The 15,790-nt window shown below is 45.8% G+C and overlaps 1 protein-coding gene across 2 annotated transcripts in view; it reads left to right on the top strand.

Annotated features, from left to right (window-relative positions):
- ETS1 (ETS proto-oncogene 1, transcription factor) overlaps positions 1 to 15,790 on the top strand; it is a 104,248-nt gene that overhangs the window by 67,967 nt on the left and 20,491 nt on the right. For both annotated transcript variants that reach the window (XM_067563669.1, XM_067563660.1), the window contains 5 exons: positions 2,903 to 3,022; positions 4,017 to 4,217; positions 8,884 to 8,961; positions 10,469 to 10,717; positions 14,645 to 14,905. In XM_067563669.1, the coding sequence (XP_067419770.1) occupies positions 2,903 to 3,022; positions 4,017 to 4,217; positions 8,884 to 8,961; positions 10,469 to 10,717; positions 14,645 to 14,905 (909 nt within the window). The remainder of the gene's footprint in view (positions 1 to 2,902; positions 3,023 to 4,016; positions 4,218 to 8,883; positions 8,962 to 10,468; positions 10,718 to 14,644; positions 14,906 to 15,790) is intronic.

Genomic DNA, 15,790 nt, shown 5'->3' with positions numbered 1-15,790 from the left:
CAAGGCACATGTGAAGTTAATCCATTTGTGCATGCCGAGATGGGAATTTGAGCATGCAAATGTAGCGGGTGCAATTTATTGTAATGTGATCCCTGGATATATTTTTGTGGATGTGCTTCTATTTTTAGTATTAAAATCTCAGTCAAAGAGGGAGGGTTGCGTAACTGGGAGGGTCATGGAATATTCAGAGCCTTTCACTGCGTAAGTCACCAGCTGAAATCCCGCCCAACTCTTTGAGGACTGGAAGTTATCACCTGAGGACTCGCCTGTGTGAAATGAATTTGGAGCCTTCGCCCAAGTTCTTACTGTCTAGGAAGGGTCCCTTCAGGTCAGGAAGCAGGAAGCAGGGTTTTTGACTCAAATGGCATTTTGGGGGGTGAAAGTTTCTCTTTTATTGAGAAGCTTTTTTTCATTCAAATAAAAAAAGTTTAGATAAACTCCAGGATCTGCCATTGACCTTGAGCAGATCATGTCACTGCTCTGTATCTCCGTTTCCCCATTTGTGAAATCTGACTTGCCGCCATAAAGTGCTGTGAGACGCACAGTGCTATGGCAGGGTGAAGTGTTTGGTGATTATCATTTCAGCAGTGTGTTTTAAAAATAAGCAAATCAAGGGTCAGATATCTAATTGGAAGGATAGGGGTTTTTTAAAAAACCCCTCCCCCGCCCCGCCCCCCCAAATATTTTATTGCAGCTGCCCCAGAACACAAAGTGGTTCTTGCCATGTAAATGCTTCTCACCAGGATTTACTCCCCAGGTCCAACATTTCTGGGCTGACATCACTGGTCTCTGCTGGGGGTGGCTATGCATTGTTCAGTGACTGACTCAGCAATTGTTTCACTGTATGGATTGTGCGTTATGTAACTCTGTGTTAATCTGGGATTTTCCAGCTCTTTGTTCGCCTCCCTCCTTGGATGGCTTTTCTGCTTGGTTTTCGTCACGCCCTGTCCTTTACGAATGAACTTTTTCCAGGATTCCCTCTGCCTCCCCCCCCCTTTTTTTCCCCTCTACGATCTGTGACAGGAAATTAAGTGCTGGTTATGGGGCAAACCAGCTCAGGGGAAGTAATATTCCCTCCCCCCTTGCCCTCTAGCTTTCACCTAATCAAAACCTTTTTGGGTAATTTGAAGTGTTCAGCTAATTATATTTTTTCCTTTTCCATGCTCCTGGGAACCACGGGATGCTTGTGAGGTTTAACTGATTGATGTCTGTGAAGTGTTTTGATTGTAGGGTAGCCAGCAACTCATTCCATGATGGTTCAATCCTGGCCAGCACTTAGAGAGACCTTGTGGAATGATGTTATGCTACATAAACCCTGTAAATCAGAGACCCAGAGTGGGCGTGTCTGTGCCGATCAGCCTAGATTCCCCTTTGCATTTGCACCAATGGAATGCTATCTCGTCTACACCACATGAGAACATTACAGTGCTCTGTAAAGCCCTGAAGCACAAGCATTTCTTTAAGGATGTGAATGATCCTGTTGTAGTCAATAGGACTATTCACGTGCTGAAAAACGAGCACATGCATATGTGCTTTGCTGGATCAGGCCTCAGTGCACATCACTGTGGAGGAAGATGTAACACACGTGAAAATGTTGAGATGGTACAGTGTTTGGTCAAGTTTTGTGCAGAATGTAGGCTTGGTAAAAATAAGCTTTTAGAAAACCCTAGGCCCATCCTAATGTATTTAAGAATTTTCATATAAATTAATCTTATTTAAAACAAAAGTCCTGCAGAGTTTTGCAATCCAAACATTGCAACCTTTGGGATAGTGCATGAGAACCTGGAAGTGTAACTGACTAGGAATGAAAATGAGACTGATTTTTTCTCCATCTTCATGCCTGGGACTAAAACAAAGCATTTGTGATGTTCTGACAGTGTGTGAGAGTCTGGACAAGACACCTGGATAGAGACATGAGTTGAGGATCTTTCAAATGAATTAGACAATATATTGGGGGACGGATGCACTGGGAGCCCCACAAATTGTTACTAGTGCCCTAATCCTGCAAAGATTTCAGCACATTAAAAGTCCCATTGATGTCAATGGAAATACACACGTGCTTAACTTTGTAAACTGGGAATAAGTCTTTACTGGACCAGTCTAAATTAGGTCCTGCTCCTGCCCAGTTCTGGGAACCTGCAGTTTGTTCTGACTTCAATGGGATGTGCAGGCACTCAGCACCTTTCAGGATCAAGCCCTAAAATAATTGCCCAGAGCTGAGTGAAGTCAGTGGGAGACTTTACATTGATTTCAGTCGGGTTTGGAGCAGACCCTAGGATTCTTTTTAAAATCATGTGTCGCAAACAAGATTTCTAATAGTTTTAAGGTATAATTATAGTGTAGATAATATAATTGTGGTTTTCTGTTTAAAAAATACTAAGGTCTGACTTTCCCCATTTTAATGATAATAAACCTAGCTCTTACATAGAGCTTTTCATCAGGAGATCTCAAAGCGCTTTACAAAGGAGGTCAGTATCATTACGTGCTTTTACACTGGTGTAACTCCATTAACATCAGTGAAGTTACTCCTGATTTACACCAGGAGAACTGAAAAGAGAATCAGGCCTGTTGTTTTTGACCCAGCACTGTCCCTTAATCAAGAACATCCTTGAAACAGTGTCATGCCCCCAGGTTAAAACTGGCCTTTGACCACGCAAGTACCACTTCCAACCTGTGCCTCATTGATGTGATATGTTGTCACGTGATCTTCTGCTGGAGAGTTTGTGGGTGAAGTTATGAGGCAGCTGGAAGGAGGTTCAAGCTCATGTTGTTAGGCTCGCTTATTTGTTGGATTCAGTTTTGGATGTATAATTCCTCTGGCTCCAAACAGCATAATCCTCTGCCTTAGTGGGGCGTGTGACTCGGTGAGTTGTTTATTTGTCTCCTCCTCTGCTTCTTTCAGATATGGAATGTGCAGATGTGCCTTTGTTAACCCCTAGCAGTAAAGAAATGATGTCCCAGGCACTGAAGGCCACCTTCAGCGGCTTCACGAAAGAGCAACAGCGGCTGGGAATCCCCAAAGGTATGGCACGCTAGTGCCCAATGGGCAGAGCTCTGTGTAAGTTATAAACCAGAGGCATTTCTTCATCTGAAAAATCCTCTTTTCCAAACCCCTTGCTCCTTTCCATTCCATCTCTCTTGCCACCACCTTGATCCCTGGCTTCTCTGGCCAGAGGAATACATAAGCGATATCTTCCTCCATTGCTGGACAGATTGGCCTATGTGATTTCTGCCCACCCCTTTCAGAAGTTGAGACAATTTTTGCTCTCAGCTACCCAGTGAGCAATACCCCATGAATTGGGTTCCCTCTTGAGGTAGCACAGGGGGCCTGTACCCAACGGGACATGAATATTTTGTCCTGGCCCTAGCTGGGAGATTTTCACCTCCTTTAATTTTTACTATGGGCAGAAGTGTCAGGTGTTGTTTGGCATAACCTGCAAGGTGCTTGTGGTTTGAATGGAAAAAAAAAAAAAAAGTTACTGGAAGACTGACGCCCATAGGGAGAAGATGGGCTGTTATAAACTTTGTCTCAAGCCAGGGACAGGATCAGAGAAAGGCTCTCCAGTGGCAGACAAAAGTAACACTTGGTCCTACCGGATGAAGCTAAATTTATGACATTCCCCACCATTGTATGTTATACTTATGTCAACCCAACAGCGGGATCTGTGGGGCACTGCCCCAGTGTGTACAGTTGTAGGGAGAGCTGATATTTTGTTCCCCATTGAGATGGCGTGTCTGTAACACCTGGAGCATGGGAGTTTTACCACAGACTTCAATGGGAGCAATGGGCACTTTCAGAAATACCACCCTAACTCTCCAGTTGCAATTGGAAATATGTTTCTTGATTCCTGACTTTAAGGGTGCTTCCTTGGTGCGATTAAAGAGCTGCTGTGTACCACACTAGAAGTAGCTGCATTTCAGGGGGCGGGCAAAGGGATGGCCATATATCCCTGACAACTGTATTAACTTCCGTAGAAGTCTTATTAACGGCTCTCTCCCGTGACCCCTTGGTGCAGACCCCCAGCAGTGGACGGAGACTCATGTGCGGGACTGGGTGATGTGGGCTGTGAATGAATTCAGTCTGAAGGGCGTGGATTTCCAGAAGTTCTGCATGAACGGGGCTGCCCTCTGCTCTCTGGGCAAGGACTGCTTCCTCGAGCTAGCGCCTGACTTCGTGGGAGAGATTCTCTGGGAGCATCTGGAGATCCTGCAGAAAGGTAACTGAGCGGGTCACCACGTGGGCTACAGCAAGGGGCCTTGGACTCACGTATTAAGGAGGCAGACTGAATCTCAGGTCCCCGAAGAGCCAGGCTTAGGGTCTGACTGCTGTAGGCTTCAGTAATTTACCAACACCCTGTGCAGTGATGTCACCATACTTATCAACTAAGCAGTATCTAGTGAGGCCCTATTTGGATGGGAGACCTCTAAGGAAGATACAGGTGTGGCCGGAAGTGGTGTTTGTGGTTCTCTGCAGCTGACGACCTTCCCTCTGAGGGTAAGTCTATCTTCGAGTGGGGAGGTGTGAGTCCAAGCTCGTGTGCGTGTACCGATGCTGGCCCAACTCAGCTGAGTGCCTAAAAATAGCAGCGTGTCCATGGCGGTACGGGCTGGGCTCATGTTAGTCACCCTGAGTGCAATCCTGCCAGACCCCCAGTGTATACACGGCTGGTTTTTGGGCTAGCGTGGCAATATCTATGCAGGCTGGGAATCACACTGCCCTGATCCAATGCAGACGTACCCTGGGTCAGCACTGGCTGTGCTGGAGATGCCGGCTTTCCAATAAAACATAAAGCAAAGGGGCCTGACTGGTTGTGGCCAGTGAAGATCTCCTGGCACTCTTTGAAAGAGGAAGGGTGTTAGCGCCAGTATCTTGACTGAATTCCAGGGCAAGGCAGGGCCAGTCTGCATTCCAAGGGATGAAAGGTGGGTTTTTCCAAGGCATTCGGGATTGACCTGACTGCTCCTATTGGGAATTTTTATCATTGAGAGCAATGAGAGCAGCTAGGCCAACACTTCTGAATCACACCCAGACTCTCCAGTCACAACTGGAAATTATTTTTCTTTATTCCTTGGGTGTGGTGAAACAGCTGCTGTGTTTCACACCAGAGGTGGCTGCATTTCAGAGGGGGTGGGTGAAGTGATCTCTCTATATATATCCCTGCATACCACCTTTTGTGGATCTTGGTTTTCATAAATGATTTCTGCGGGAGGAGGGTGCTATAGAAATGCAAAATGTCTGATAAGATATCTTGGAGTGACAGAGCTACCTAAATGGCTGATGGGAGCCTGAGCTGTGTAACTGCGATGAAAAGTGGCAGCAGACACACCCAGTTCAACAAAGCTCTAAAGCACGTGTTTAACTTTAAGTATCTGCTTTAATCGCATTAATTTCCCCAAGATTTAGAGCCTGGTCCACAGCCTACTGAAGTCAATAGAAGGACTTCAGGGGGCTTTTGGATCTGGCTCTTAAGCAGGTGCTGGCATGGGCTGAATTGCTTTGAGGGCTAAATGTGTGGAGAGGGTGGGGAAGATGGTGGGTTTTAGGACCCCAGCATTCCCTAAACACATTGCTCCTTCACTGAGAATTTAAAAGACAGCTACCTCAGTTTGAATCAGTGGAGCCCTCGAGACTATATTGCTGCACTCTCCCTACCGTGCTACCAAGGAATTGCTAGCATGCTGCGAAGGGCCCAGAAAACCACAGGTCACTGAGCAAATTCAGACGCTCCATAGTCCACTCAACCCCATGATGCAGCATCTAGTTCAGTCCTAGGGCTGCTTCATAGCAGTTCCATTGCATTGCGTATCCATATCCATGGCACCCACTGCTTTCCCTTGTCGGTAACCCTACTTTGGTGGCTGGGAGCGAAGGGGGATTCCGTGCCTTCCATGAAACCTGTTGACAAATGGAGGTTAATTACTGATTACTAATTTTACCCTCACCGGTGGTTTGAGAAGGTAGACATGGCTGTGCATGGGGGCTGCACTAGCCTGTGTTTTTCCACTCCATGTTTGGCTCCAGTATCTTTTCAGTTCTTCTCTTTTTCCGTTAGTTTTTACTGAGTCATCCACTGCAGAGGGATGGTTTTGTGGTGAAGGCACTGGGTTGGCACTCAGGAGATGTGGTTTCAATTCGCGGCTCTTCTACCAGCAACGTGGGGCAAGTCACTTGGGCTGACATCTGAAAAGGCATTTAAGTGCCTAACTCCCACTGATTTCCCTTTGAGCATCTGGACCTAAGTGACATGCCCAAGGGAGTCTGTAGCAAAGCTGGGAATTGATTTCAGTGGGAGCTAGGTGCCTAAATACCTTTGAGGATATGGGTGCACCATGCCTCAGTTTCCCAAACTGTAAAATATGGAGAATGTTTTCTCACAGAGGGGTTGTGAGACTGAATTTATTAATGTCTTAATTGCCCAGACTCAGTGGTAGTGAGGGTTGTATAATTACCTAGGTAGATAGATGCCCTTAGAAGAAAACTAAAAGGTTTTTTACAGGCCAGGTCCTGGATTTAGCATTGGCTGTTTCTCCTTCAACTGTGTGAGGACAAGAATAAAGATGCAGTTCTCTCCGTATTTATCCTCCAGGCATCCTCGGGATGCCTAGGTTCTTTATTTTTAGCTGTTCTCCACGCATGCTGTGTCACCTTGTGCAAATCATGTAATGCCTCCATGCCTCAGTTTCCCTGTCTGTAAAACACAGTAATCTGCATGCCTCTCAGAGGCCCATGGGAATGAAGTCGTGTTTGTACATCACTTTGTGCTCCTGGACTGAAAAAGTACCTATGAGTAATAAAAAAGGGCAGAAACTGCCCTTCCAAACTGGGAAGACAGGGCTCGATCCTGCTAATACAATCAATGGGAAGTTTCATTATTATTCACATTACAGTGCCACCTAGAAGCTCTGCCCCAAATCAGGGGTCCATTGCGCCAGGTGTTGTACAAACACCGAGTCCCTGCTAGATCTTAACATCTAAATAGACATGACAGATTTTTCTGTCCATGTTTTACAGGTGGGGAACTGGGGCACAGAGAGATGGAGCGAATTACCCAGTGTAAATTGGCAGAGCTGGAGATCGAGCAAACGTTTCTTGAACCTTAATCTAGTGTCTTCACTGTCAGCCCTTCCTTCCTGAGAGTAGCTTGCCATCCTCTTCAATGGGAACAGTACCAGGGCCTGGTCTGTTAAACCCAAAGCAGTTAGCTTCAACTTCACTAAGCCACCCAGAAGCGTTAGGTCACAGCAGGACACGTAGCAGCCTCCTGGTCCTTCTCATTAACACGCCTCCCCTGTTAGCTCTTTCAGAGGGAGTGACTCACCTACCGCAAGCTGCACAAGGTATAAAAACGGCAGCAGATGGGCGACTTTGCCTTCGTGTATTTGGGTGTTTGCAGTCGTATTTTTCCAAATTTCTTCCTAAAATAACCCCAGTTACCAGCAGTCATCAGTGCCCTCTGCTTGACTGTAAACCTAGCTGAAAGTTGCCCTTTTTAACCTAGTCCCACCCTTTCCCTGTGGTCACCCACCCTGCCACTTGGCAGACTCCATGGGGAGGGGAAAAAAGCGCCCGGGATTAGGTCTCTCTACACAAAACCTTCCTTTGTTTGAGAATATTTTCCACCCTGCAATCCCAGGAGGGGAGGCCAAAATTAGCCTCCTTCAAGTGAACGTGCATTATCTTTGGTTAGTTTTTCTCCAGCCTCAGCAGAAATAAACACAGGCAGAGCAATTTGTGCTTTTATTTTTGTTGCCCTTTTTAATGTCCCATTATGCTGTCTGTGTCCCTGCGCTGTGTGCTCTGCAACTGCTCCTGCATTGAACGAGATCTTAATAAGAGGAGCCAAGGCAGAAACTGTGCAGCTTCCAAACTGAGGAGACAAAATCAACTTCTGCATGTGACAGCACTGATGAGATGGGCAGGGGTGAAATGATCCATGTATTGAGGGTACAGTTACTATTATTAATTATGCACCAGGGCCCCATTGTGCTAGTGTCGTAGATACACACACCAAAGAGTATTCAGTAGGAGTAAGTTGGTGGCTGTGGAGCAATGCCTCATGAAAGTAGGAACAGGGTTTTCAGTGTCTTGCACTTTTTCCTTTTCATATGGGCAGGTCAGGAGCAGCAGAAGTGTGTATGCTCAAACCGCAGGTGTGTTTTAGGCAAACACACCCACCAGAGCTGGTTGAAAAATTGGGAAAATTTTCTGGAACAACGAGTCCCTCTTTTTCATTTAAAAAAAAAAAAAAAAAAAGAGTCCAATTTCAAAATTTTGTGATGAGCTCTTCACTCAACACCAGAAACATCAAAGAATGAAAAATAGCCACAATTAATGGAAGCAATTAAAATATAATAATCATCTATATAATGAGATTCCAGGATTGTCACTCTGAAGCTTAGAATGTCTGTTGAGTCAGCATGAAACCTGACGGGAGAGCTTATTTTTTGTTCCGAATATCACCAGGTTCAGTCATCACTGGGATTTGTGGTCCGTTATTGTCCAATTTTTAAGTTGTCAGCCATTTTCAGCACTTTTACACTTGATCAATTTACACCATGCAAGAATCGGGGCTTTTGCCTAATAATTAATAATATTTCAGTATTGCCTAGAGGATCCACCTGAGATAGGAACCCTATTCAGCACTCTTGAAAATCAGGCTACTTATTGGGTCCTAAGGCTAGGTTTTTCCAAAGAATCTAAGGGAGTTAGGCACTCAGTTCAATGGGATTTGGGCACCTAACTTGCTTCTGCTCCTTTGAAAATCCTGGTTTAAATGGAAGCTGAATGCTTTTGGAAATTCTGACCACCATGTATAACTGAAAGTTTCAGCAGAGATGAGATTCCTATGGACTTGATTCTTTAATGTCCCTTTCTTCTTATAGAAGAGATAAAGCCGTACTCAGCTAATGGAGTGAACCCCTCATATCCAGAATCCCGCTATACATCGGACTACTTCATTAGTAAGTTGGAGCCCTTTTCCCAAAACTGCTCCTCTCTTCTTCCAAATAATCCAGCGTGTTAATGTTATTGCATCTGGTTTACAGTGGGCTGGTCATTAGCCTATTTAAAATTGTTGGCTGTGGTTAGAAGAGTGACACTTGTTCTAGGCTTGTCTCTGTTCTCATGTGTCTTCTGAGCCCCATCTGATTCATGTGTTGACAGTTAACTACCCCAGTCATGGCAGAATATGCAGCTTTCATAGTATGATTATCCCTCTTCTGTCTTGTGTCCTTTGACAATTAATGAGATAGTTAATGTTGGGGTCATCATTAGGTTTCAGAGTTAACACATACTGCGGCTACTGAGAGAAGTGCACACCTCAGAGCTGTTGCTTCATGCTGTCTGCAGTCTGACAGATATCACTTCATCTAGAGACTTAGGCCTACATTTTTAGAAGTGGCCTCTGGTTTTTGTTGCCTGCATTTTGGGTGATCAACTTGAGACACTTAGGCACCTGACCCTCTCATTGCTTTTGATTGGGGTTGTGGGTTCTCAGCATTTCTGGAGTGCCAGATGGCAGCCACCAAGGGAAAGCGCTGGTTCCCTGATCTGGCATGATTCAACCCCCAGTTCCAGCCTTTCAGAGCTCATACAGGAGGGAAAGTTCTGTTATGCTTCATACACTATTGAAAGAATGGTCATGTACATTTGGATCCCAGATTCTCTCTGGTCAGTCCAGAGGGTTGGAGCAAACAGGAGCTCGCTTGGCTTTGATGCCAAGTGAAGCTTGCTCGGTGAGCAGTGAGGGGAAGTCTTGTTTTTGATGTGTAAATAGAGCAGATTTGATCCGAAAGTGCTTGCAGGAGGAGAAGTATAAGTATAAAGCAGAGAGATGTCATTTTATGGGGGGATTCTCCTGGTTGCCGTTGCTTTAAGGAAGACAGTGCTAATCCTACTCCAGCATGTTGCATAGAAGAGCAGTGCATCCCTTGCATGAGTCCCACTGCTCCATGTTATCCTAATTTGACGTTTACTCTGAAACCTAATGATGGCACCAGTTCTCTCCTGGTGATTGTGAAGGTGAGCAATCTCCATGGGGGCTGCCATGTCAATCGGTATACAGCTCCAATGTGATGACAAGGACCCTGCTCCTCATCCTCATACTCCATTTCCTGGGGAAACTGCTGGGAGCCTCCCCCTGGTGGTTTATCTAATCCTTCCCCCCACAACAACTCTGAGGTTGCTCCTATTTGCTAAGGGCCCAATCTGGTGCCCATTGAAGTCAACGGAAGTTCTTATTGTTACTATTTGTTATTTGTACTGTGGTAGCACTTAGCAGTCCCAGCTGAAATCAGGGTCCCTTTATGCTAGGTGCTGTACCAATAATTTTTAAAAAATCCAAAGATCTCACAGTATCAACATATTACAGGAGAGGAGAGCTAGAGACAGCAGTGCTCTGTTTAGCTTTGAGTTATTGTCTTTTCGGTCAACAGCTGACATTAACCCACCCAATCATTCCACCCACAGGTTATGGCATTGAGCATGCTCAGTGCGTGCCTCCGTCAGAGTTCTCTGAGCCCAGCTTTATCACAGAGTCCTACCAGACCCTCCATCCGATCAGCTCAGAGGAGCTCCTCTCCCTCAAGTATGAGAATGACTACCAGTCGGTCATCCTGCGTGACCCTGTTCAGACGGACTCCCTGCAGACAGACTACTTCACGATCAAGCAGGAAGTTGTAACGCCAGATAACATGTGCATGGGTCGCACCAGTCGAGGTAATGGCCAGAGTCTCCAAAATCTCTGCTTGGTTTTCCACTACCTCCCTCCACCCTGGATGTTTTCCTCACCTTCTCTATGCAAACAGGAGGGTTCTCTCTACCCAGGATGTTCCTTTTCAGGAATCACAGGCAAAGAAACCATAGGTGCCCCATAACTAGTTTCATAGTTTCTGGTAACCAAGGGTCTGGAAGTATTTACACATCAGCAGGTGTACAATGATGATAATGAATAGTAGATCTCAAAGCACTTTACAGTGGAGGTCAGTATCATTTTACAGATGGCACAGGAATGGAGCCTAGGTCTCCTGAGGTCCAGTGCAGTGATCTAGCCCCTAGGTATCACTGCCTCTCCCATTGACTTCAATGGCACTACTGCAATTTACACTTGCTGAGAATCTGGCCCAATGAATTAAACCTCACTATTCTGAGGTGAGGTGAGTATTGTTATCCCCATTTTAGAGGTGGGGTAACTGAGGCAGAGAGAAGGGCAGTGGCTTGTCTCAGTTCAACATGAGGTCAACAGCAGAGCCAGGAATAGCACCCAGAACTCCTGTGCCCTAAACACTGAGACCAAATGCCTTTCTAGGGTAACATTATTAAACTCCAAACACACAGAACCAGCTCCTCAAGTAGTTAAAATGGATTTAGCTTCACTGAAGTCTAAGCAGCTACACGGATTTATACCAATTGAGGATCTGGCTCTTAATTCTGATGCAAGAAGAGAGTGTCATCCAGAGAGCACAAAGCCATTTGAAAAGGAGGGGGTCATTATCCTAATTTTACAGAAGAGGAAACTGAGGCACAAGAGTGGCAATGTGACCTGCCTGAGATCACACGTTGAGTAGAACTCAGGTGTCTTGAATCTCAGTACTTATCATAGTGCCAGCATCGATATGAGTTGGTCTTGATGCTGAATGTTACATCTGTTTAATTTTTTAACGTGGAACAAGAAGTGAACAATGCTATGGGTTGGATCTTTGTGAAAAATCAAGCTTCTTTGCCAATTCCAGCATCATTCCCCCCCTCGTTGGGATCACATGTACAGTACACGGTTGGGGCCATTTTCATTATTCTTTTTTTCTTTTCTTTTTTCCTTAATTTCCAAGCTGGGGAAATGGGTTTTGGGAGGGTTATTTAAAAAACAAAACAAAACAAAAAACGACTTCTGCTGGTTAAACATTTATATAACACAGGCAAATTAGGCAGATGTGGTGAGCCGAGGGGCAGCTGTGTTGCAATTTTAGGCAAGCCTTTTTGCTTGGGTTTTTTTTGCAGACCGGCTTCTAATTTGGTTCCTTCTCTTCTCTTGAACTTTTCTTTAAAGAAGGCACCTTGGTAATTCTTACTGAAAGCCTTTCACTATCACGACTCAATGCTATGCTGGCCTGCAGTCCTCACAAACCCTGAAGGGAAGGGTGTTCTTATGACATAACAGCCCCTCAACCTAGTGCTAGGAACAGAGGGTCAGAGAGAGAGAGACCTATATCAGTGAACCACTTAACATTTGTGATTTAAGAAACACCATGGGCCACATTTTAGTTGACACTAAATCCTGCCCTGGCAGTGTAAATGCACCCTCCTTTAGGTGTGAATATATTAAGGGTAAGGTTCCCTAACCCCATCAGAGTGGTGCAAAGGAACCTCAGTATAAATGGGTATCCAACCTGTGTGTTTATAATGATAAGTTTATTATAAATTCTCTACAAAAAACAAATTAAAAGAATGGTAACTTTGCAAAATTCAGCCCTTAAAAGCTAAAAATGCCAGAATTAAGGCTACCCATGCAACCTTTATTTGGCCCCTTATGCATATGCATCCTGATACAGTCTTTAATTACATGATCACGGACTATTTTTTTCTACTGCGCATGCACAGTGCAGATAGAATCTTTGGAGAATTTAGCTGGCAAGTCTCTATTGCACATGTGCAAACTGGGATTTTTGTTTTAAAGTCTCATAACTTGGCCAAATTTAGGTAGATTTTCACATAGATGACAAAAGGCCTGACCACCCTTCAAGCCCCTGATACAAAGCATGGAGGTGCTAGAGCTTCTCAACAAAACGTAGGAATTTTGGGCAAAACCCTTGTTTTCCCCTAACCCTGTTCTGAGAAAATGCTGAATCATTTTTGCTGAAATTCCCCCCACCCCTCCTGCTCCAAGAATATATCAGCTAGAATCATGGAAATTTTCAGCCCAAATGGATGAAATTTGGCAAAAGTTATAAGCAACTGAAAACAGGTCTTATTACTGGAAATCTTAATTATAGGCATCGTCACCTGTAGTAAAATCATTTAATTTAGGGATGGGCCTGAGTTGGAATCTCAAATTCAGAATTGCTCATGTCAGAAGGTAAATAGTTAATGTTGACATATAAGCCATCATCATTAGGCTTCAGAATCAATGCACCGTTAGGATGAATGGGAGCAAATGTTCTGAAACGCAGCCCATTAGTCATTGAAGAAAACTTCAATAGGCTTTCACGCCCGCATTAGTTAAGCTCTTCTTGCAGGGAGAGCTGTTTAAACTAGAACACAACAAATATTTGGGTGAGCATGCCAGCTTCTTTCCGCCCGCCTTTCCCCTCTGAGATTTACTATCTGGGTCTGAGCCACAGGCAACTCAGCCAGTGGAAATTTCTTCAGGAGCTCTTACACAATCCCGGCAGCTGTTTTTAGCCTAGTTTGGGAAATTAATGAACTTGAATGATCCTGTTACGCTCTTAGCTTGTCAGCAAAGATGTTGAGCAACAGGCAGAGTAAGGGATCCCAGAGAGTGCAGTTAAGGCTATGTTTGGGTCCCTTTTTAGCTGCCTGCACTTTTTCAAATACAGGGAACTCAATCTTTAGTTGGTGTCAATCAGCACAGCTCCATTGGCTTCAACAAAGCTTTCCACTGGCTGAGGATATGGCCCCTAATATATTGCTTGGTTGCATAAGGGTAGCCCTACAGGAGTGCACCTTAGTGGAGGAGAAAAAATAGTTGCTTGAATTCTCAGCCCACACCTTTCCAGGTCTACTGTTGCTTGGGGACACTGGAGTGTGAAGAGCTGCTGTTAGGATTTTCTGCAATCACGTGGCAATATATTCTTGTTGCAAAAAACCGCAAGCAAAGAAACTCAAAATAAGGCTTAGCTGGACCTTGTGCTAGCCTTCTGCATGGGGGTAAATCGTATCCCTGCGTACCCTGTTTGGGATGTGTAACTGCTACCTTCTGTGAATTTATCTGTGTTCATGTAAGCTCTCCAAGGCAGTGTGAAGTGCCATGCAGGCCTATGGTGCCGTACAAGGGATCAGTAGAGATGGGCGCAGGTCAGGAGATTCAAACCCAGCTCCCGCAGGGTTTGGTTCTAGGATTTTCCTTTGCATCTTTGTATTGTGGATGAAGCTTCCATATCTGTCTTTGGAATATGTGGTCCTGCCTGTCCGTTTTAGTGGCGTATTTCTCTTCAAACCCTTGGAACCAGGGCAATCCCCGTTCAGAAGGCGTGTCCATTTTAGGCGGCCATGAACACGGTTCAGGCTATTTCCTGCTTCTGGGGTGGAGACTAGGAGTCAGGACTCATGAGTTCTTTCCCGACTCTCTACAAGCGACTTACTCTGTGACCTTGAGCAAGTCCTTTCACTTCTGTGTGCCTCAAATCGCCCTGCTCTGTAATATGGGGATGATAAAGATACCCCAGCCCCACAGTGTCAGTGCTGGATTCAAGTTTGCTCCGAGGTGGAGGGAGCAGTGGAACAGCACTGTCTTGTCCGGGTTGGAGCTGAACGCAATTAGCAGGGTTGAGGCCCCTTCTGCTGTCTGTGTGGCTGGCAGATGGAGTGCATACCTGGGGTCTTGGCCTTCTCCTGATCTTGATTTGTGCATCACATTTAAACTGCCTCCTCGCCAGCTGGGTGATTCTCATTCTTCCCTCTTCTTGCCAGGTAAACTAGGGGGCCAGGACTCCTTCGAGAGCATAGAGAGCTACGACAGCTGTGACCGCCTGACGCAGTCCTGGAGCAGCCAGTCATCCTTCCAGAGCCTTCAGCGCGTCCCCTCCTATGACAGCTTTGATTCCGAGGACTACCCAGCGGCGCTGCCCAATCACAAACCCAAAGGCACCTTCAAGGACTATGTTCGAGACCGGGCTGACATGAACAAGGATAAGCCTGTCATTCCTGCCGCTGCCCTCGCTGGGTACACAGGTAGGCTCACCTGCCCCAGGGCAGCGCCTTTCAGAGATGGCTATTGGATTCCGTTCTGAACCGGATTTGGCGCTGGGGAAAGGGATGAGATTGGCTGACTTGGAGACTGGAGGCGCAGGACGGGCAGCAGATCAGCAAACTGTCCCTCGTTTATGTGTCTCAACCCTGACTGAGAGGGACAGTGTCTATGGGGGGAGAAAGTGCTTTGGCCTTCAGGGCAGTGATGAATGGGTCCCTCCGAATGGCCTCAAGCACACCATATCTTAGTGTAGTGATGGCATTTGGGATGTGACACCTGTCCCTTTAAGCACCCACTCCAGCCTTGTACTCTGAGAGGGTTCAAACTCCGAATCTGCATCAGGGTCTGCATTTTACCTCTGCTCCCTGTCTCTAGAGGAGGCTGCTCCAAACACCCCATAACTTTTGAGGTCTCCAGAACCTCGGTCTCAATGTTGTGACCTGGGCCCATCTCACCTGCCGTCTCACGTAAGTCTCCAACCATCCCACAGACGGTAACAGCTTTTGGGTATTACTGCTGGAGCAGTTTCCTAGCAGTGACCTAGAGGTGAGAGTCTCTGTTATCCTATCGCCAGTCTCTTGAGCCAGTCGGTCTTGGTCTCATTTATACCTGTGCAAAGTGGGTGCAGAATGCCACCTTGCTGAGTCCGATAGCAATTTACCCTCACTTTGCACAGCTGTGACTGACAACACCAGGTACACGGCACTGGAGAGCCAGGCCCCTTATCTTTCAAGGTAGGAGTTTTCATCGTCAGCTAGGACAATTTTTCTCCTCTCCATGCTGTTGTGCAGTGTGCTGCAGCCCTCCACCCCAGAAATGTCTGCATTTGGAGAGGCACTACACAGTCTGAGTATAGATTGCGAGAT

The sequence above is a fragment of the Emydura macquarii genome, unplaced genomic scaffold, assembly GCF_026122565.2.
Source record: "Emydura macquarii macquarii isolate MOO-44397 ecotype Brisbane River unplaced genomic scaffold, CSIRO-AGI_Emac_v2 contig_312, whole genome shotgun sequence".
In the NCBI taxonomy this organism is placed as follows: domain Eukaryota; kingdom Metazoa; phylum Chordata; order Testudines; family Chelidae; genus Emydura; species Emydura macquarii.
Note: the sequence above shows the minus strand (reverse complement) of the source record. Positions and strands in the feature narration are given on the sequence as shown.